This window comes from Sus scrofa, chromosome 10, assembly GCF_054392235.1.
Source record: "Sus scrofa isolate SSC_HxYL_T2T_F1_AM1 chromosome 10, Sscrofa_HxYL_maternal_Yorkshire_Landrace_v2.0, whole genome shotgun sequence".
NCBI classification, from domain to species: Eukaryota; Metazoa; Chordata; class Mammalia; order Artiodactyla; family Suidae; genus Sus; species Sus scrofa.
This window is the reverse complement of record NC_139392.1, coordinates 84,174,085-84,194,770: the sequence shown is the minus strand read 5'-3', so window position 1 is coordinate 84,194,770 and position 20,686 is coordinate 84,174,085. Positions and strand designations below refer to the sequence as shown.

Below are 20,686 nucleotides of genomic sequence, written 5' to 3'. Positions count from 1 at the left end.
CGGAGCAGCGCAAGAACTGGGGCACAGCCATGGCTCAAGTGCTCTCCGTGTGGTTGTGAAAGCGATGTCACAGGTAGGGGGGTCAGTAATGGGCTGACCTCCCACATGGCGAGGCTTCTGTGCGACCCCGTGAAGGATGGAGGTGCTGGTTCTAATACAGCCAACTGCCCGAAGGTAATTTCTGGAGGTTGGAATTCACCTTTGGTTTCAGGCTGCCGTTTTCTTTTTTGATTGACGTGTTAAACGAAGCCCTCCACTCTTCCAGGCAGACAGCAGGTTTGTGGTTTGCTCTGTTGTGTTGTGGCAGTGAGGCCTTGGGTGTGGTTTGGGATGGGAAGGTGGGAGGCGGGGGCGTGCTCTTAACACGAGGGGGCTGCTTGTTATTTAATAGTGAGAGAGGTTGTTTTAATATTATTGAGCATCAGCTGTGTTTTCTGCCCTTCTTTGAGAAAGCAGCCAAAAAAATCTGTTTAATGTCATTGCAGCAGAATTGAAAATGGGTGCTATTGCTTGAATTTATACTAAAAGAGAGGCAGGTTTGAAACGGAGCTGATTAAAGTAGCTAAAGCTGATAACGCATGTGTGGTCGATACTGTTATCTGTTATCTGTGGGTTCTGCGTCTACAGATTCAGTCTCAACGGTGGATGTCAATTGAACATATTTAAAAATTCCAGGAGGTTCCAAAAGCAAAACTTGAATTTGCCCCCTGCACAGGCAACTATTGACATAGCATTTACACTGCATTAAGTATTATAAGTCAGCTAAAGATGATTTAAATTATACAGGAGGACGTGGTAGGTTATATGCAAATACTGCACCATTTTATACCAGGGACTTGAGCAGCTGTGGGTTTTGGTGTCTCCCAGGGGTCCTGGAACCAACTTCCCTCACCCACAAATACTGAGGGACCATTGCGTCATGTCTCTTGAAATACCAATGACTCGTGAAAGAAAAAGTTTAGGACATTTTTCAAGTGTTTTGTTTTTGGTTTAAGTGGGTTGGAGAGATGCTTATCTAGAGAATCCAGCATGAGGAGAACAATCCTCTCGGTCTTGTTCTCCTATTGGCTTTAAAGATGAAATGCTCTCTATTGGTGATGTTGTTACCAAGTGACTGCCTTGGTCCCCGCACATGTCATCCTGGGCTGCTAGGACTGACGGATGTTAACCATTCCCATTGTTTTAAGGGATCATTCCGAGGGTTCCTGTCTTTTTGATTCCTCACGTTCTAGACGCGCGGTGTCAGGTGGGTCCACCAGGATCTCTTGGAAAAGAGCAGTACCTCCTAGAGAGGTTGCCTTCTCCGGCTCTTCCACCAGATTCTTCTGACATTCTTCCCCATATTTCTGTGTGAGCCGCTCACGCTAGTTCTTTCCCTTTGGTGTCTGTCTTTTGACTGCTTGTGGAAGATTTCACCTTGTTTCACTGCCCTGTGTGTGCGCTTTGCCTCCTTCTTCTTGGATTTGTGTTTTACACACACACTCTCTCTCAGACCCCTTTGCCTCCAGAGTAGTTGTAATTTTGATCAAATATTCAATTTCACACGATTTTCATCTTAAAAGCAGCTCATAGCTGACTCATGCATGGTAGGTACCTTGATTACGCTTTCTTTCCTTCACAGCTTTTCCTGGGATGGATGCCCTTCTTCCTCCACCTTTGCTTGGTCTTCCATCCAGCTCTGCCAGCAGTCCAGTGTTACCCTGCACTGAGTCCTCTCCCAGCCTCATCCTGGAGTCAGTTCCCACCTGGACCGCCCCCTCCCACACCTGGGATGCAGCTGGCATCCTGGGCGTTCTCTCCCAGGTGTGCCCCCTGTTTCCCCTGCTGCCCCATCCTCACTCATGGTTATGTCTTTGTTTTGTTGGGGTGCATCCAGTACGTACCTGAGAAAGTGTCAGGGGGGTAATTTTTTGGAGGCTTTGCATTCCTATACTCATAGCTGCTGGGCAAGGTCTAGGATTCTATGCTGTGGACCATTTCTCTTAGGAATTTTGAAGTCGTGGTGCTATTATCATCTACCTCTTGGTGTTGCTCTTGAGAAGGTCCAACCCGTTCTGATTCCTTTTCCCTTCATTGTAGTGACTTGTATTTTACTTGCTGGAAGTTTCCCTTCCTCCATCTATCTTTCTTTTCTTTTCTTTTCTTTTCTTTTTCTTTTCTCCCTCCCTTACTTTCCTCTTCTTTTAATCAGGTATACAGATTGTGGAAGTACTGTTTTTGGCTTATCACAACTTTCTGTTCAGTTACATTTCTAAGTTTCTGTCTGTAGTCAGTATAGCAGTGATTTCTATAATTATTTTTCCAGATTTTTTAGTGTAAACTACCACAAGGTGGAATCAATGAGTATACTCTAACTTTTTTAGAAAACAGTTTTCTCCTCTAGGTATTTGACTGTTCCCTGGAAAATGCCGCAGGTCCTCTGGTTATTGACAGAGAATTGTGTGGATGAAGCAGTCTATTAAAATCTTCTGAGGAGTTCCCACTGTGGCTCAACAGTAAGAAGCCCAACTAGCCATGCGGGTTCAATCCCAGGCCTCCATCAGTGGGTTCAGGATCTACCGTTGCCCTGAGCCGTGGTGTAGATAGCAGATGTGGCTCGGATCCAGCTGTGGCTGGTGGCCATAGCTCTGATTCAGCCCCTAGCCTGGGAACCTCTGTATGCCATGGGTGTGGCCCTAAAAAGGGAGGGAAAAAAAAAAAAAAAAAAAAGGAAAATCTTCTGAGGGCCTGCTTTTCCAAGGATATTTATATTTTCTCAATGGCCCCCCCCCCCCCCAAAAAAAAAATCCTTCCTGGTTTGTATACATTTGTGGGAGGAGGTCATTTTCATGTGCACCGTTCAGACTGATTTTTAACCTTTTTTTTTTTTTTTTTTACTGTTTTTCAAAATTGAAGTATAGTTGATTTACAACATTGCATTGGTTTCAGGTGCACAGCCAAGTGATTTGGTTATACACTGAATTTATGTGTGTGTGTGTACATTTACATATATTCTTTTTTATATTCCTTTCCCTCATAGGTTACTAGCACATGGTGAGTGTGGCTCCCTGTGCTCGGCAGTAGGTCCTTGCTGGTCCTCTGTTGATGGGCGGTGGTATGTCTGTGTTAAGCCCCTAATTCATCCCTCCCCAGATCCGACTTTTCGTGTGCTCTGTCGGGATGACGGAGGAGTCCCCTCCCAGGGCCTTCTCTCCAGAGGGTTTTTCCCGTTGGCACTTAGGACGGAGTGACATTTACTACGTGCTGGCCTCATGAATGCTCTGACGTGCTGTTGTCACGGCCGCTTGGCGTGGCTGACTGTTGAATTGGGACCTCTCTGGAGGCAGGAGTCAACACCTGCATCTCAGAACTAGACAAGCCTTGATCAGATAGTTGAAGGATGATAAGCCAAGTTCCTGGAGTCTTTCCAGGAGGATCGTGTGACCAGGTATCAAGTTCTGCTGACAGACCAAGGAAGATGAATCTTGAGAACGCACTTAGCAGCTTGGGGGCTGTTCGTGAACTCAGGGGACCGTTTTGGGGCTGTGCTGGGGTGGAGGCCTGAGTGGAATGGGCTTCGTGGGAGAAGAATCTGAGACAACACAGCTTTAAAAAATGTTGCTGGCAAGAGGATCAGGGAGGAGTTCCCATTATGGCTCAGCAGGTTAAGAACCCGGCATAGTCTCTGTGAGGATGCAGGTTCAATCCCTGGCCTTGTTCATTAATGATCCGGCCTTGCCGCAAGCTGCAGCATAGGTCCCAGATGCGGCTCAGAGGCTGCCTTGCAGTGACTGTGGCACAGGCTGCAGTTGCAGTTCTGATTCGACCGCAGCCCAGGAACTTCCCTGTGCCACAGGTGCCGCTGTTAAAAAAAAAAGAAAAAAAAAGAGGATGGGAGAATTGGTGTGGTCGCCCAAGGGCAAAGTAGGGTCAACAGAAGGTTTTGGACTATTGTTTTAGCATGTGTTAAAATACAGTATTAACAGCTTTTAAAAGCTCAAAGTTGACATCTGAGTACTATTTTGTACACTTAGGGTTTTAGAAACATTACTAGTGAGGCTGGAGATAGAGTTCTAGCCTTTTTTGGGGTGTTCTGGTCAGGAAAAGCTCTTGGGGAAGCTGGCGGCTGCGGAGTCTTGATGGCCGGGGACGGTCAGCCTGCGGGGAGGCTGGGGCTCCGGGCAGGGCAGCAGGCGCGGTGGGAAGGGGTGCACAGGGATGCGGGCACAGGGCAGGCTCTGAAGGGATGAGGCTGACCAGAGCAGGTTCTCGGGTATAAATATAAGAGGTTGAGAAATCTTGAGGAGGGAATTTATTTCAAAGCAGTGGCTCCAAGTGTTATGGAAAGGCAGTAGGTTATGATCTCATGTGGAAAGAGTGAGGAGGATTAAGAGGCTTTAAGAATTTTATATAAGCCACATTTTAGAGGTCAGTTTGCTTCTCTGTGTAGAAAAGTGTTGTGGAAATAAAAGTTGATATTTCAGTTGATGAGGTCATCCTGCGGCTTGCTGGGGCCGGGAGTGGAGGGCGGGGTGGGTCTATGGTGTGTGGCTGGGGACCGATGGTTGGGGCATCGTCTCCTCATTCACCCCCAGGTTATGAATAACTCCTCATTTCCCCTGGAGGAGTAATACCATTTGGTAGGGGAGAGTAGGAGTATACTTTGCTTTGGGCTTTGTTCTTTCTTTTTTTTTGTGGGGTCGGGGTCAGGGTTTGGCCATGCCTGAGGCATGCAGAAATGCCAGGGCTGGGGATCGAACCTTTGCTGCAGCAGTGACAAAGCAGATCCTTAATCTGCTAGGCCACCAGGGGACTCCTGGGATTTTGTTCCTTAGTGACTCAACAAATTTAGGGATGACAAATTCTGGGCTGGACTCAGTGAAGGGGGTTTCCTAAGAACTCTGGGTGACACTGTAACCAGCGGAAGGCCCAGGGAATGGAGGGGATGCCAAGGGGTGTGTGTGTGTGTGTGTGTGTGTTTCCTACAACTCAGCTCTGTGTTCTGGGTGAAGAGTTACTTTCAGTTCTGAATCTCCTTTTCACGAAGTCTGGATGGAGGAGGGTGCCGAGGAGCTGTGGGTTGTTGGCGTGGTCGTTTCTACAGAAATGTCTAATAACTTTGAGAGTGAGGGTCAGAACTCCTTTCTGTGCTGGTTAAAAAGTGACAGGGATTGGTCACTCTGCATTTTTTTTCCCCTTTGTTTAAATAAGTGGTCCATTTTAGTGACTCCTAGGCCTGGCTCTATTAAAGATTCCTCCGGGAGGTTCAAGGCTGTGGCTCCTCTGGCCCTGCCCTGGGAAGAAGGTCTGAGTCAGGAGATCTGGCGTAGGGTCCAGAAGCTGTATTTGGACTGTCATTAATCCTGTGGCTCCTCCATCCCAGCTTTTCCTTTAGGAAAGAACTGTACCAAACATCTCTGTTTAGGTTGGAAAAGTGGAGTGTTCGCTTGAACTTTTTATTAGTCATCCTGTGCCCCGGCTGATTCAGCAGCTGACGGCAAGAGATAGAGTTTTCGTTTGAGTGTACAACTGAGCATGATTGTAGACGTTTCAAAACCACTGTGTTCTCTTTTCACGCAATTCTAGAACTTAGTTTTATGTTATATTGTGTTTGTATGTATGTATGTGTACATATGTGTCTGCACATATGTGTGTGTGTATGCATAAGCACGTGTGCATACACACACACACCCCAGGTGTAACACTTAAAATGAAGCCCTTTGTCTTGTCTTCCAGTCCCACTCCTCAGGGATAACTATGGCAAATTTTGCTGTGTATTTTTGGGGTCATTTCTATATGCACACATACAAAAGTGTGTGCAATTTTGTCTTCATAAACAAAGGACTCAAACACACATATTGTTCTGTACTTGTGCTTTGTTCACGTGTGGCCTTGTCAACAGCCTTCTGGGTCCGTGTATTTAGACCTGTTTGTAGTGATTACTTTGAGCCACCAAGGCATGCAGCCTTCTTTTCTTCAGGTAGCTCTGACCTGGGTTATTCAGACACACAGTATACGTTGCTTGCTTATTGGAATGTCTCGACAGATTGGATTGGGAAGATTACTAAGTATTTCATGCTGGACCATGGGAAACCCAGCATACTTCAGAGGAATTAGTATTTCAGATGCACTGAGATTTGCTGGTTCCTGCGGTTCCTATAACAGCATGTCAGCATCTGAGCCAAAGGAATGTGCATGCCTGAGGGACTCCATCATTGAAAAAGGAAAATTGACTCAATCAGAGATAGGGAGCCACCTGACTTTTTAGTCAGTTGCTATATTGCTGATGAGGCCCATTCCTTTTCCCGGCAGGAGGTTATTACCCAGTTTTACACTGTCGCCTTCTCTTGGGTGATGCTAACTTACTATGTATTCTTTCCTACAGGATCCAAACTACTGGATACAAGTGCACCGCCTGGAACATGGGGATGGAGGAATTCTCGATCTTGACGACATCCTCTGTGATGTGGCAGATGACAAAGACAGGGTGAGTGCAAGCCCAGGGAAGCGCCTCTGAGCACATCTTTTGAAGGCGGGGGAGGGCGTGGGTGGCAGGAGCAGCTGCCTTCCTATTTCAGGCACGTGTACTTTAAAGAACATTTGGGCCACTCATACTGGTTTGTTTCTTTTAAAATAAGTGCCATGAATCCTCCCTTCCCTGAACCCCAGGGTATAATGATCTTTCTTGATACCTGGGAGTCAATCCGAAGTTTTGGAATTTGAAATGGCAGGGTTTTAAAAAGGAGTATGGTTAAGAGCTTTCCATGTTGGTCCTCCCTTATTTTAACCAAACGTAACATCTTTCTTGATAACTCAGGTCTGTTACGATCGGCACTTCCATGTGGGACACGCACGGTCTCTGTGGACCCCAGGGGTGGCCCATCCCAGTGGCTGGCTTCTGGGGGTCACGGCTTGGCTGCATTCCACCACCCTCCCTGTGCCCTTGGCTTGGGGAGCCGCCCTTTCCCCCGTGAGCCTCTCGGGGGGCTGTCGCACTGCAACAGCATCTTCAAGGCCGGCTTGACTGTGGCACCACAGGCCCTTTAACCACTCCCCCCCTCCGCCCCCCAGTCTGTCCTTTTTGAGGGGAGGAGGCAGAGGAGCTGCTCAGCACAGGGTCTGGATTGGATGGGGCGCTGATCTGAGCAGGCTGCGGCCACGCCCGCCGTGTTAGCACGCAGGGCTGGCAACCACGTCTCATCTGTTCACCATGGCCTGTGCCGGCTCAGGGTGGGCTCCACAGTGAGGTTCCGCCATGGGGTTGAGGAAGGTAAACCGCCCAGTCCTCACCCCTCTTCCTCCTGGGAGCTCTGCAGCCCTTTGCCTCCTGTGCGGTGGGCTGGACAAGCGCGGCGGCTGTGTCTTGTTCACACCTGCCTTTCTGACAGCACAGTGCTTTCTTGACATCTTAAGGCGAAGGAACAATTTCAGGTACCAGATACTGTGTGAAGTGACAGATGTTTGCGTCACGGGCACCTGCCGTCGTGGGGTTTGTCCCGTGAAGCTGCTGTGGCCTGGGATACGTTGGGTCCCAAATGCAGAACTTTTCTGCCTGTCTGAGATCTGCTGCTGTTTCTCTTGGTGTCAGTTTCCTTGTTAGACTCTTCAGTGAGCCAGGAGTAGGGTGGCTCTCAAAGCCTTTTCCTGCAACCCACACGAAGAGTGCCCTCCGGAGACCTGCGTTATAGCCAATTTATTGTGCAGTTCAGCTCCAGAGCTTAAACCACTCCAGAGATTTATGAAGAATTTGAACAGGTGGCCTTTCCCAGCCATAATACCAGGAGAGATGAACTAGTGTTGGGTTGATCTTTTAACATTTCCTCTTCTCCCATCTTCTTCCTTCTTTTCTTTTGTCTTTCTTTTTTGTTTGTTTTTTTTTCTCCAAAAGAGTACTATAGGTTCTCGTGAGAAAAAAGAAACATACGCAGAGGGAAATAACCACCTGGCACCCCATGTTGCCTGAAGCTCATCACGGCAGCTGGTTGAGTAGGCTTTGCGTCCTTCAGAGAGACACACTCTCTTTCTCTCAAATAAAAAGGATTGAGGGGTGGCCTGTTGTTTTGGAGTTGATTATAAATCCATTAACCATAGCTATGCTGACATGGCTGCACAGACAGTATTGCTTTCAAATCATTGCTGCTTTGGATTCTTGGGTTTCTGTGGAGGAAGCTGAGTCGTCCTGGGCGTGTCCTTTGCCTCCAGCATCATTGATGCCCATGCTTGTTTCTCCACCTGTCATCTTTCTTTCAAGTTGAAGTATAGTTGGTGTACAATGTTGTGTTAGTTTCAGGTGTACGGCAAAGTGATTCATACACACATGTGTATATATACATACGTGTACCTAGATGCACACATGTACATAAGCACACATATACATAGACACGTGTGTGTGTGTGTGTTCTTTTTCAGATTCTCTTCCATTATAGGTTATTACAAGGTGTTGAAACCTCCTTCCTTTCTGATTGAGCCCAGACTTAGGTGTCCCCCACACTGGGACCATCCTACTTTGTGCTTCGACTGTGCGTCCAAATGAGTAGAGTCCCTGAGAAGCAGCTGAGGTGGCCCCCATGCTGGGCCTCGCTCAGGTGTGTTGTTGTGGGCCTCGGTTGCTGTGGGAGCAGGACAAGGGGGCTGCCCCGTCCCGGTGTCCTGAGGAGGCTGAGCCGAATGGACTCCGGGTGTTCATACCGCTTGGTGTAGTGCCGGGTGGGCTCACAAAGTCTCGGTAGGAGCCCTGCCTGCACCCCCTTCAGCATTCACGCTCCAAACACACCTTGCATTTTGAGCAGGTGGGGCATTGACGGGTAGGTGTTCAGCAACAGGATTGAAAAAAGAACTTTAAAGCTGTACCGGGACTTACTTTATGGCCCATATACGGCCTCCTTTGATGGGTGTTTCACGCGTACTTGAGAATACGGTGGGTTCTGTGACTGGGTTATGGTCGTTCATGTTCTTGTTTAGATTTTGTGGCAATTTGTTGCTCAGCAATTGAAAAGAATGCGCTCTTCTTTCAACGCAGTTCACCGTTAGATCATACACAAGAGTCAAGGAGAAGGCAAGTTGGGTGACCCCAGACAGTGGCATATTGAAATCACAGGGGACTTTTAAAAATTATTGTCTTTAAAAATGTTTAAATATTTATGTATTTATTTTGGCCATGCCCTCAGCATGCAGAAGTTCCCCAGGCCAGGGACTGAACCCGCTCCACAGCCCTGACAATGCCGAATCCTTAACCACTAGGCCTCCAGGGAGCTCTGAAATCACAGGATACGTAATAAACCGTGTTTTACATTTTGTATTCTTACTGAATTTGATGATGATAAATCTACATTGTCTTTTATTATATATCTTATATAATCCTATACCTATCCTACATATATATATGTATGTATCTCCTATACAATCTTATATATCTTAAACAAGTTAAAGCTTTAAACCTGAGAAAAAGATTTTATGTTAGTAGGTGAAATAAGTTTTCACACAGTTTTCTATCATGTAGATTAAATTGAGTTTTCAAATAGAAAAATGCTAACGGGTACGATGTACCACGACGAAAACGGCTTTTATTTTTATTTATAAGATTTTTTTTTTTCTTTTTACGGCTGCACCTGGAGCATATGGAAGTTCTCAGGCTAGGGGATGAATTGGAGCTGCAGCTGAGGCCTACGCCACAGCCACAGCCACGCCAGGTCTTTAACCCACTGAGCAAGGCCAGGGATCAAAGCCGAATCCTCACAGACACTATGTTGAGTTGTCAACGTGCTGAGCCACAACAGGAGCTCCTAAAATGGTTTTTAAATCATTGTTTTATTTGTTCAGAAGTATTTAAATATGTGTATTGTAGAATTAAAGTTTTGAATGAGCATCTGACAGGCCCCATTTTAAGTTGCAACTGTGAAAAATATAATTAATCCAGAATCCCCATATCCAGATTCACCGGTGTTGTAGGATGCATTATTCAAACAGAGGGGTTGTGTGTTGTCAGTTGTATGGCTCTTTTCCATGGTTTTGAAATTTGATTCTGATTTTATCACCCTGGAGTGTTTTCAACATTTTTGGCAGGTATCTTGACACCTATTTTGCTTTTAGGTTAAAAAAGCATTACAGTTCTCCTAAACAGTGAGATTTCTTTCTTTTTTTTTTCTTTTTTTTTTTCTTTAAAGGTCCTGTTCTATGAAACTCCTGTGGGCACATGTTTATAGCTACCTGGCCCAGGGAAGTGCGGTCTCTGTGAGCCAGGTTGGAACACCTGTATTTTGCACCCCCCACACCCCAACCAGCTTCTATTTTCATTCACAAACTGTGAAAACAAGGCTTCAGTGGCCCTGCCCTGTCGCTCGTGTCATGTGGAAAACTCTCTTAAAGATACAGATTTTGTACTCGGTCACCATGAATGTGTAAAATAATGAAAAAAATTTTTAATTGAGGGAAATTAGGATTAAGAGGCAATAATTCCAATAATAGCAGAAGGCAATCAGAGTACCTGATTAGCTGTAGTTTTGCTCATTAGCCTTTAGTTACATCCAAGTTCAGTGCACAGCACGGAGGAAGTTTCCATTTAGTGCCGATAGGCTTCCAACTCCAGGGTTTACCCAGATGTGCTCAAAACAGTGCGAGTGTGGGTTGTCTTGGGTTCTTGGAGTAGGTTTGATTTTTTTCTAAGACAGAGAATAGTCCAGATCTGCTTTGGGCATATGGATGTGCCCACGTGCCCTGTTTGTTTGTCCCTTGTGGACATTGCTGCTTCCCGAGAGGGCACAGCGTCCGCCCACACATGCTGTCGCCCTGTTCTGTTTGCCCTTAGTGTGTGATCCTGTTTTCTCGATTGACATTCTGCCACATTACGAAAAACCGAAGTGCTTTTCACGTCGTCTCCAGCACCGTGTACAACAGCTGTAACCCAAGCCTTGCTGAGTGCTGGGCTGTGTTCTGTCTGAATGTCTGTCTTCCTGGTTTGCTCTTCTTGTTTATTATTTACTATCCATGAGCCTCCCTGGCTCCTCAGTCACCCCTGTCATTCCCTCTGTGAATGACAGGAAACCCCACTGAGTAGGTGACAGGATCAAAATCCTGGGCATTCATGTCTCCCTGCAGCCTGACTGTAGGGGCGTCCACAGAGGTTTCCCAGGAACTGACCTGCACGTAGAGTTGGGGGGAGTGTGCTTTGGGGGGCTGGTGATCAGCAGCAAGAGAGCCTTTTTCTCACTCATGCCATGCTCTTCTCTTTTGTGTCTCTGGTGCTGAAGGTGATTTAAGATGTGGCATCAAGCATTGCCTGTGTTGCACTGGGATGCAATTTGGTTTTGACCAAGAATGCTGTGATGCGTGTTCTGTTTTGCTGATGACCTTGGGAAGTCTCTTCCACTCTCAGTTTCTCGCTCTCTGTGGGAAGCGTGGGTGGAGTAGCAGTTTAAACTCTGGAGAGCGTGTCTGATTAGGTGAGGTCCAGGCACCATGAAAGGTGCTTGTGGAGACAGTTGGCTGCTGCCTGGGGGAAAGAAGCCAGAATCCTCAGGTGGACAGTCTGGCCAGTGTCCTCACTAGAAGAATGTTGAGAAAAAGACACTTTTGAAATCGGAAGTTCCCATTGTGGCTCAGCTGGTTAAAGACCTGATGTTGTCTCCATGAGGATGCAAGTTCCGATCCTGGCCTCGCTCAGTGGGCCAAGGATCCAGCATTGCCACAAGCTGCAGCATAGGTGGCAGAGGTGGCTCGGATCCTGTGTTGCTGAGGCTGTGGTGTAGGCTGGCAGCTGCAGCTCTGATTCATCCCCTAGACTGGGAACCTCCATATGCCACAGGTGTGGCAGTAAACAAGAAAAAAAAAAAAAAGTACTGGGGGAGTTCCCTTGTGGCTCAGTGGGTTAAGGGTGAGGCATTTTTACTGCTGTGGCTAGGGTTGCTGCTGTGGCATGAGTTCGATCCCTGGCCTAGAAAATTCTATGTACCTTGGGTGGGTGCAGCAAAAAAAAAAAAAAAAAGTATGGGTATTGTGGGGAAGCTCCAATTTCTACATGCTGGTGAAAGCACAGAGGTGCTTAGCACATGCTTTCACCTTTCTTCTCTGTGAAACTGGTGCAGTTTTTGTGCCTTGTGTGTTAATGATCTTACTGCCCTGTCCATGTTTATATTTGTATTTCAGAAAATGCGTTGTTAGAAATTTTGCTTTTGAAATACATGTGTGGCTGAACTTTTAGGTAAGGAACATTCCTTAATTTAATTTAATTTAATTTTTGTCTTTTGTCTTGTTAGGGCCACACCTGTGCCATATGGAGGTTCCCAGGCTAGGGGTCCAATCGGAGCTGTAGCTGCTGAGCTACACCACAGCTCACGGCAATGCCGGATCCTTAACCTACTGAGCGAGGCCAGGGATTGAACCCGCAACATTATGGTTCCCAGTTGGATTCGTTTCCACTGCGCCACGACGAGAACTCCACATTCCTTAATTTTAAAAGCGCACAATTTTCTCCTGCTGCAGATGTTATTTTTTATCACATACGTGTAAAGTGTAAATCATTCTCATGCTTGTTTTGGCATCGAGTCTTAAAAAGTAACCAGTGTCCAGCAAGAGGGTGTTTTCTTACTTGTGGGGGACCTGTGTACCTACATACTTTAAAAAGCGTTAGGGATTCTGTGCCCTGGTTGTGGATAATGTGGAGAGAGACACCGTGTCGTTTTTGTGCTGGAAGCAGTCGCAGTCTGTGCAGTCTGTAGATGAGAATGCAGAAGAGATTCTTGTATCTGGAATAAGGAAGATTAAAATGAATTTCCGTGGTAGGAGTTCCCGTTGTGGCTCAGTGGTTAATGAATCCGACTAGGAACCATGAGGTTTCGGGTTCAATCCCTGGCCTTGCTGAGTGGGTTCAGGATTTGGCGTTGCTGTGACTGAGGCACAGGTCGGTGGCTACAGCTCTGATTGGACCTGTAGCCTGGGAACCTCCATATGCTGAGGGTGCGGCCCTAAAAGGACAAAAGACAAAAAAAAAAAAAAAAGAAAAAAAAGAAAAAAAAGAATTTCTGTGGTAACATTGAAATGAGTTCTTAAAGCAGCGTAAGCTCTCTTCTATTAAGAAATGGATTGCTGCTTAATTTACAAGAATTAACAGCTTGTAACTGACAGAAATCTTACTTTAATTTCTTTAAAGACCTTTTCTCATTTAATGCATGAGCATGTATGTGCCTGATAAGAGAAAGTTTTGGTGTTTGAATTTCTTTGTTGTGAAGACAGAAACACTAAACTGCAGCATGTGGCCAAATTATTTTTGGAAGATCCGTACCCTGGGGTAGGGGTGGGGGGATCCTTGGCTAACTCTCTTTTCACCCCCTCCCTGCTTTTTGAGCTAATTTCTTGGAAAGAACTTGATCCGTATTCAGAATGTGATGCTGTTTTTTTTTTTTTTTAAAGGAGCATTCTTATGCTCTTAAATCTGGATAGAATTTCCAAAGATGCCAGATTTTCTGCATCCCTGAAACATATAAAATCTTAAAACCATCCTAGGCGTGTTGTGAAAAGACAGAAAAGAGCTGCAGGAAAACGAACGCATTGGGACTCATTTTGTACATTGTCAAGGATACTGATTTGCTAACATTACATATTGTGCCTTCCTGGGAACCGTCAAGCTGTAAAAAGAAAACACACACACACTGAATGAAGGAGACCTCTGATACTAAACGGGCCACAACTGTATTTTGCCTTTGAGGAATTCAAGCAGATTCCGTGTTAGTGAGAAGCAGTGATCATGGAAATAACTAAGGTGTCTTCATTTCAAGTAGATTCTCTTGGTTATTATTAAACATGTAAAATCCATTTAAGCTAAACAGTTTACATGCAAAACAGGTAAGGGTTGTAGAATGGGCCTCCCAGAGGTGTGGGTGGTAGGACGTGGCATTGGGTACTTTTTCCCAAATGAAAACCGATTGCCTCCGTTATAATGGATTAGGATGTCTGCTTAGGGTTTCTCGGTGACAAGCCCATTGGTATATATTTTATTCATCTGGTCACTTAATCATAGAATGGCTATTCCTTGCCTTCCTTTTAAGTGAATGGATGCAGTCATGGGAACCAAGCTTTTCTTTTTTTTTTAAAAGCTATTTATTTATTTAATTTATTATTATTTTTTGTCTTTTTGCTTTTTCTAGGGCCACTCCCACGGCATATGGAGGTTCCCAGGCTAGGGGTCCAATTGGAGCTGTAGCCACCGGCCTTCACCAGAGCCACAGCAACGCGGGATCCGAGCCGTGTCTTCGACCCACACCATAGCTCATGGAGACGCCAGATCGTTAACCCACTGAGCAAGGGCAGAGATCGAACCTGCAACCTCATGGTTCCTAGTCAGATTCGTTAACCACTGTGCCACGACGGGAACTCTGGAACCAAGCTTTTCATGTGGACATCTTTTCCTTTTGGCCCTGGGGAAAAGCACAATTTCAAGAAGTAGTGCTTTCTGAAATTATACCCCATCACAAAATCCTCTCTGTTTACAGGGAAACCTGACCATGAAATACTTGTGAAAAATATTTCCTGTTGTCCTAATCCAAAGGAATAGCTGATTTATGCATCAGTACACCCCCCCCCCCCCCGTCTTTGGATGATTTTGTGAGGTTGAGATTAGACGGAAGAGCTAGTTAAAGCTGCACTGTTGAACCAAAGCCAAGTGCCCCACCCCTCATGAGTAAAGCTTAAGTAGAGAATTTTTTTCAAACCAGAGTGTCTGAAAAATAATCATCTGAAAGACAGCACATGTAGTAATTTCCTTTGAATGATAGTAGGACTTTTTTTGGTCTTTTTTTTTTTTTTTTTAAGTATCGTTAAGTTATTTTAACCAATTTGCTGAGCACCTCTTGTGTGCCAGGCACTGTGCTTAGTGCCGTGACACATTGTTGAACAAAAGCGGACATGGTTCCTGCTCTCTTGGGGCTTATGGTCTGTTGTGAGAGTCAGAATTACTCTTAGATAATGGTTCTGAGGAAAAGGAAGAGTCCTGTGCAAGATGTGACAAAAGTCCCTTGACAGAGCTCAGGGTGAAGTCAGAGACTTGCCTTAAAAAATATGAATCAGCTGCAGTCTGAAGGGCAGCAGGGGGAGAGTGAGGGTGTGGGGCTCAGATGGACTTTGGAGAAGCATGCCCAGGGGAGTGGGACAAACGAAAGCCGGGAGGCAGAGTGGCCCAGAGGGCCAGCCAGGGGGCTTTGTGGGGAGAGGGGGATGGATGGAGGTTGGGCCAGGGGGAGAAGTGGGGAGTAGGTAGGTCCGAGGTGGTTGAATCCACCAATGTGGGGCCATTCCCCACAGCGGGGATGCTGGGCGCAGGCGCGAGGGGGCAACTTGGGTGGGAGGCAACTTCCATCCTGACCTCAGCCGGTTTGGCCGCCTTGGAGGTGTTACTTAGCCAGTTGGATATTTGGAACCGAAGCACAGATACATGTATCCGATATAAGTTTGGCAAAAAATCAAGTTAAAATAGCATTCAAAATATGGTACAGTTGTAGCAGAAATAGTCATGTCCATTGGAAAGGGACAGATTGAAATAGTTATCTTTGAGGGTGGAGTAACTGCATAATTGGGGATTTTATTACTTTCCATTTTTAAATTTCTCCGTAATTCTCCTCTGCCCAATTCCAAGGTGAAGAGATTAGGCAGTTCTAAATATAGGTTAGAATAGAAACCTCTTTTTTAAAAATAAAAAAACAACAAAAACTTTAGCATGAGTTGGCTTAGGGAAGGACTCGTTTAAAGAGTTTGGTAACTTGGAATAGAAATAATTAGTATAATAGACTTCATTTAATTAGATGACTTGATTAATTTCCTCCTAAATGGATTCATTTTTGTTGGATTCTGAAGAAGAAAATATTTAAATGAAACACCAAGTAGAGCACTAAATGGCTAATTAATTAATTCAACAGGATTATTTCCCAGCATCTAAGTATTTTTTGGGGACTGGTTTGCCCACAGCTCCTGGCTTCGTGGGCAGGGAGCGCAGAGCTGGGTGGAGCAGAGGAGGCGGTGGTGCAGGGTATGAGCAGAGGAAACAGCACAGGGGCCAGGCTGGCTCCTGCAGGGATCTTCCGAAGCTACAGGAGCTTTGATGGTGGGGGCTGCGTTCCTGGGGACGCCGGGAGGACTCTGCTTGGCTAGGGCCACCAGTGAGTCTGGAGGGAGTGGGGGCAGTTTGGTAATTGCAGACTGGGGCTTGGTTTCTTGGTCTGCTGCTTTTCTGCTGCTTCATCAGCATCTCGTAGGGGGAGCTTGGGGGTAAGGATAAGATCCCCTCCCCAGTATGAATCGGCTGTAGGGAAGAAGGAAATCCCTCCATTTGTGACGACAGGGGTGGTCCTTAGGGAATTTATGCGAAGTGAAACAAGTCAGTTGGAGAAAGACAAATATGTGTTGTATAATCTCACTTACATGTGGAATCTAAAAAGCCAAGGCCCATTGTGGCGCAGTGGAAGCAAATCTGACCAGTATCCATGAGGACACAGGTTTGATCCCTGGCCTTGCTCAGTGGGTTAAGGATCCGGCGTTGCCGTGAGCTGTGGTGTAGGTCCCAGACTCAGCTTGGGTACCGAATTTCTATGGCTGTGGTGTAGGCCAGCAGCTGTAGCTCCGATTTGACCCCTAGCCTGGGAACTTACGTATGCCCCCTGTGGGGCCCTAAAAAAAAAAAAAAAAAAGTATCACAATTCCTGTTTACTGATGGCCCACGTTCCTATTATATCAGGCTGAACGTATAGCGTCTGGTTGAGCAAAGGCCAAGCAGACCCAACAGAGTCCCTCCTTCCTTCCTTCCGTCCATCCTCTGACACTCATTCAGCACCTGCTTTTCCGTCCCTGATACGCTGGAGAAGCAGCTGCAGGTGCCGAGGGTGTTTTGGGGCGGGGGTGTCCTCTCATCTCCCAGAGCTCTCCGTGCCAGGAGAGGAGCCTCTGAGGCCGTGGGTCTGGGCGGCAGAGGCACCCAGGAGGGGCGGGCTTCCACCTGCTCGGAAGGACAGCTCTCAGGAGCCAGGAGGCCTGGATTTTGGTGCTTGTGATGGAGCGGGGTCTGCGAACAGCTGGGGGCAGAGGGAGCAGCGTGTACAGCAACCAAAAGTGGAAAGAAGGTTTCATGGATCCAAAGGGAAGAGCGTGGCTGGGATGTACTGGGCAGCTGGGGGAGGGGACTAGGCGGGGTGGAGGGAAGGGGGATATTTAAGACTGTATTCAGCAGGTGAGACGTGCTACTAAATCCAGTAAAAGCCATTAAACTGTCAGACTGAGCAGTCACATAATTCGATGTATCTTTTTGGGAGGTTGTTTTGGGAAGGATGCCTCATAGGGGAGCATGAGAGGGGAGAGAAGCTGGTGGGGGGGGCCGCATCCAGTGGGGGAGAGACGGAGGCTCAGTCTCCAGTAGACGCGGGGGAACGGGACCAGAGGTGAGATGTGTTTTGTAGTTAAAACGTCCAGGATTTCCGACTGTGAGGATTGAGGGCCAGGAAGGTATCGAGGGTGGCTTTCTTAACTGAGCAAGTGGGGATGAGACAGAAGTTCCATCGCATCGAAAAGTGGAAGATGCCAGGGTAGAACTGGGTACTCACTGGGTTGGGGACAGTCAGGTCTCTTTCCTATGGAGACATGTCACTGATTTTGCAATGCCTTCGAGACAGCCACGTGGACACATCAAGTAGGTCACTGGACACATGATTCCGAAGCTCGGGCGATCAGAGAGATCAGAGGTGGAGATAGGGATTTGGAAATCACTACTCTGTCGAACAGGTGGTGTTTAAAGGCACGTGACAAGTAGCATTTCCACGTGGCAAAGCTCTGCCATCATCTGAACCTAATAATCTTTATTGGTGCCTCCGATGGTGCACACCCTGGGCTTAAAACGCGCCCTGACTGTGATGGAAAATACGGATACATTTTAATTGGGAAATGAGTACACAAGGTGGAAGAGGAACTCGTACGTTCTCCCGAGTCAAAACATTGGAATGAGAGTAACGTGAGATTCAGATTTGGAGGAAAACCACTGCGTGTCCAAGGCCAGAAAGAGACAGCTCAGGAGATGGTTGACTCCTTAGGCCCGAGGACTCTCAGGATGATGAGCTGCACTGAGAAGTATCACCTTGTCTGGACCAGCTTTCCGTCCTTGGGTCAGGCTGTGTGTGTCCCCAAGCGCTGGGCTTTGGGGGGCTCCAGTGTTAACCGCGCCGTGGTGGTAATTGTGTCGTGAGCATTCGTAGGGTTCCACCCTCACCCAGAGCCGAGGTCTGTGTTTCTCAGCCGCCTCATTTTCCCGGTCCCCCCTCGCCCTCCCGCCTCCTGCAGTCAGACCTGAGAGAAAGTGCGAGAGCCATGCTCTTGCTGCCCTTGGGAGGAACATAAACCACCCTCCTCTCCTTTCTGGGGTGGGGGACGGAGGTGCCAGACTCCGACTGCATTTTTCTTGTGAATGTTTTGTCCTCGTCGCTTCTGAGCAGAAGTCTTTGAACCTCTCATCCCTCTACGTCGTCCTCACCAGGGGAGAAAGGCTCCAGGAATTGGGAGGACAGGCCTGCTCAGTCAGAGGGCTCCTGCTTTGAAGTGGGGCTTGTAGCCTGAGGCCGTCCCTTTTGGTGAGGAAGGAGTTAAGGAGACTTCTTTGAACCTGCTGTGTTTCCTCACACCCTGCTGACTCCAAGGTGTGTTGCGAAGCCCTGTGTCACTCCTGACAACCACCCTTGGCCTGTTTAACTGGTGACGGGTGTTTTCATTTGGTGCTGTGGCGCCGTGTTCCCGTCTCCTTGCCCTGTGCAGGGTTCTTGCCCATGGAAGCTGACTTAGATGGAAAGGGTTCTGGCCTATGCTTTCCACCTGTTTGCAATTTGTCACCCTTTTTAGAGGACTGAGCACTACACTGGTCCTATATCTGGGTCTGGGGACTGTTTATCTGGGGTCAGTTTTTTTTTTCTGTAGTTAGTTTTGGAACCCGAGTCACTGTGGCATTGGCTGTCCTAGTGGACTGAGATGGCAGATGGATCGCCAAGGAAACCTGCAAAGAGGGATCGCTCTTTTTCTGGAATCTCGCGGAAGGATTCAGTGAAGGCGCTCAGGTTCTCAAGGTCCTCGAATCTCAAAAGACCCACTTCAGAAATCAGCAAAAGGCAGGTTGGTACGGAAATATCCGATCCCTTCACGTTTCCTTTGGAGTTGACAGCAGTTGAAACTTTTTGAAAAAACTTCCTGATTACCTTGAACCTTCTTTTAAAATTTCAAAACCGTATTGATATTTTCGGTGCCATTGGTTGGTTTGTGGATGTTTGTTATCTATTTATGTGTAAGTATATTCATTTAGCACATGAATTTAAATTACCCACTTGTTACAAGGCAACGTCATTATGTGATCAGAAGATTCTGATTCCTAATCTGAACTCTTCTCCTAACACTTTGCTTCGTGAGGACCCTCCTGTCATGTAGACAACACACTGAAAGGATTAGTTGACTTTGGTGCATAAGCAGAATGTTAGAATAAAGGCAAATTAATGTTTATATAATTTCATAGGAAAATTGTTTCATAGAACTGTGTGGAATTAAACAGATTTTTTTTTCCCCCCAAAAAGTACCTGGAGGCTACTGCATGGAAATATAAACGATTGATTGGAAGTGATTCTGGCTGTGTGCTTTCTTGTTTTGTTTTACTACCAATGTGTTGGGTATGCAACTTGAGGCTGTTCAAATAATGCATGGCATGTCTTCTAGTAGTATGGCTTGTTGGAAATGAAAAGACTCCTTTTCATTTCTATTTTTATTTTTTATGGAAGCATAGGTGATTTACAATATCATGTTTGTTGCAGGTGTGTAGCACAGAGATTCAGTTATATATAATATATATAATACATATATAGGTAATATATATAGTTTTCAGATTCAAAAGATTCTTTTTCTTAATATTTTTGGAGCGCCTTTTCATTACCAAAAGAACAATAATAATTGGTAGAAAGTAAACTTGTGTCTCCCATTGAATGTGATTTTTTTCCCCCTTTATCATTTATTTTTGGACAAGTGCCATGGGTTGTCTGCGCCCCCCAGTGGTCTCTTGGTAGATGATGATTATTTTAAAGCTGCCTTAAGTTGTAGTTCTGCTCTCCAGGCCAGTGCTTCAGAACCACTTCCTCTTATAATTCCAATTCAGCTCAAACACATAATGTTTTTGTTTCTCTGGCTAATTGATAAAGGATGTGTTTTTTGGAACATCTCTGATTGGTTTATACAAGCGGACACTGAAAACTCATACATGTATCATTGCTATTACACTTATTTTGGTCCACACATGTCTGCTAAATCTTGAGTAATTTTTTTTTTTTTTCCTTTGCATTGTAGGGCTGCACCAGAGGCATATGGAGGTTCCCAGGCTAGGGGTCTAGTGGGAGCTACAGCTGCTGGCCTACGCTACAGCTGCTGGCCTACATTACAGCCACAGCCACGCCGGAACGTAACCCACTGAGTGAGGCCAGGGATCGAATCCGAAACCTCGTAGTTCCTAGTCAGATTCGTTTCTGCTGTGCCACTACGGGGACTCCAAATCTTGAGTAATTTTAAGTTCATCTTTTTTCTCTTCTTTTTCTTCTTTTCTGTACAGTCACGGAGAATATTGACATGTTAGAAACAAGTCAAGTCTGAGACATTCCAAATGGCTAATCCGTTTCCTCTGACAGAAATTGCAGTCATAGTAGATGTTTGTTTGTTGGTT

At 46.3% G+C, this 20,686-nt stretch overlaps 1 protein-coding gene across 50 annotated transcripts in view; it reads left to right on the top strand.

The window, feature by feature from the left end:
• The window catches only part of PARD3 (par-3 family cell polarity regulator), a 634,673-nt gene that overhangs the window by 110,667 nt on the left and 503,320 nt on the right, over positions 1-20,686 (top strand). For 48 of the 50 annotated variants that reach the window (XM_084980471.1, XM_084980461.1, XM_084980477.1 and 45 more), the window contains one exon: positions 6,365-6,466. In XM_084980471.1, coding sequence (XP_084836597.1) covers positions 6,365-6,466 — 102 coding nt within the window. Of the gene's footprint in view, positions 1-6,364; positions 6,467-18,916; positions 19,105-20,686 lie in introns of those variants that run through there. The other 2 variants (XM_084980459.1, XM_084980482.1) reach the window with 2 other exon arrangements.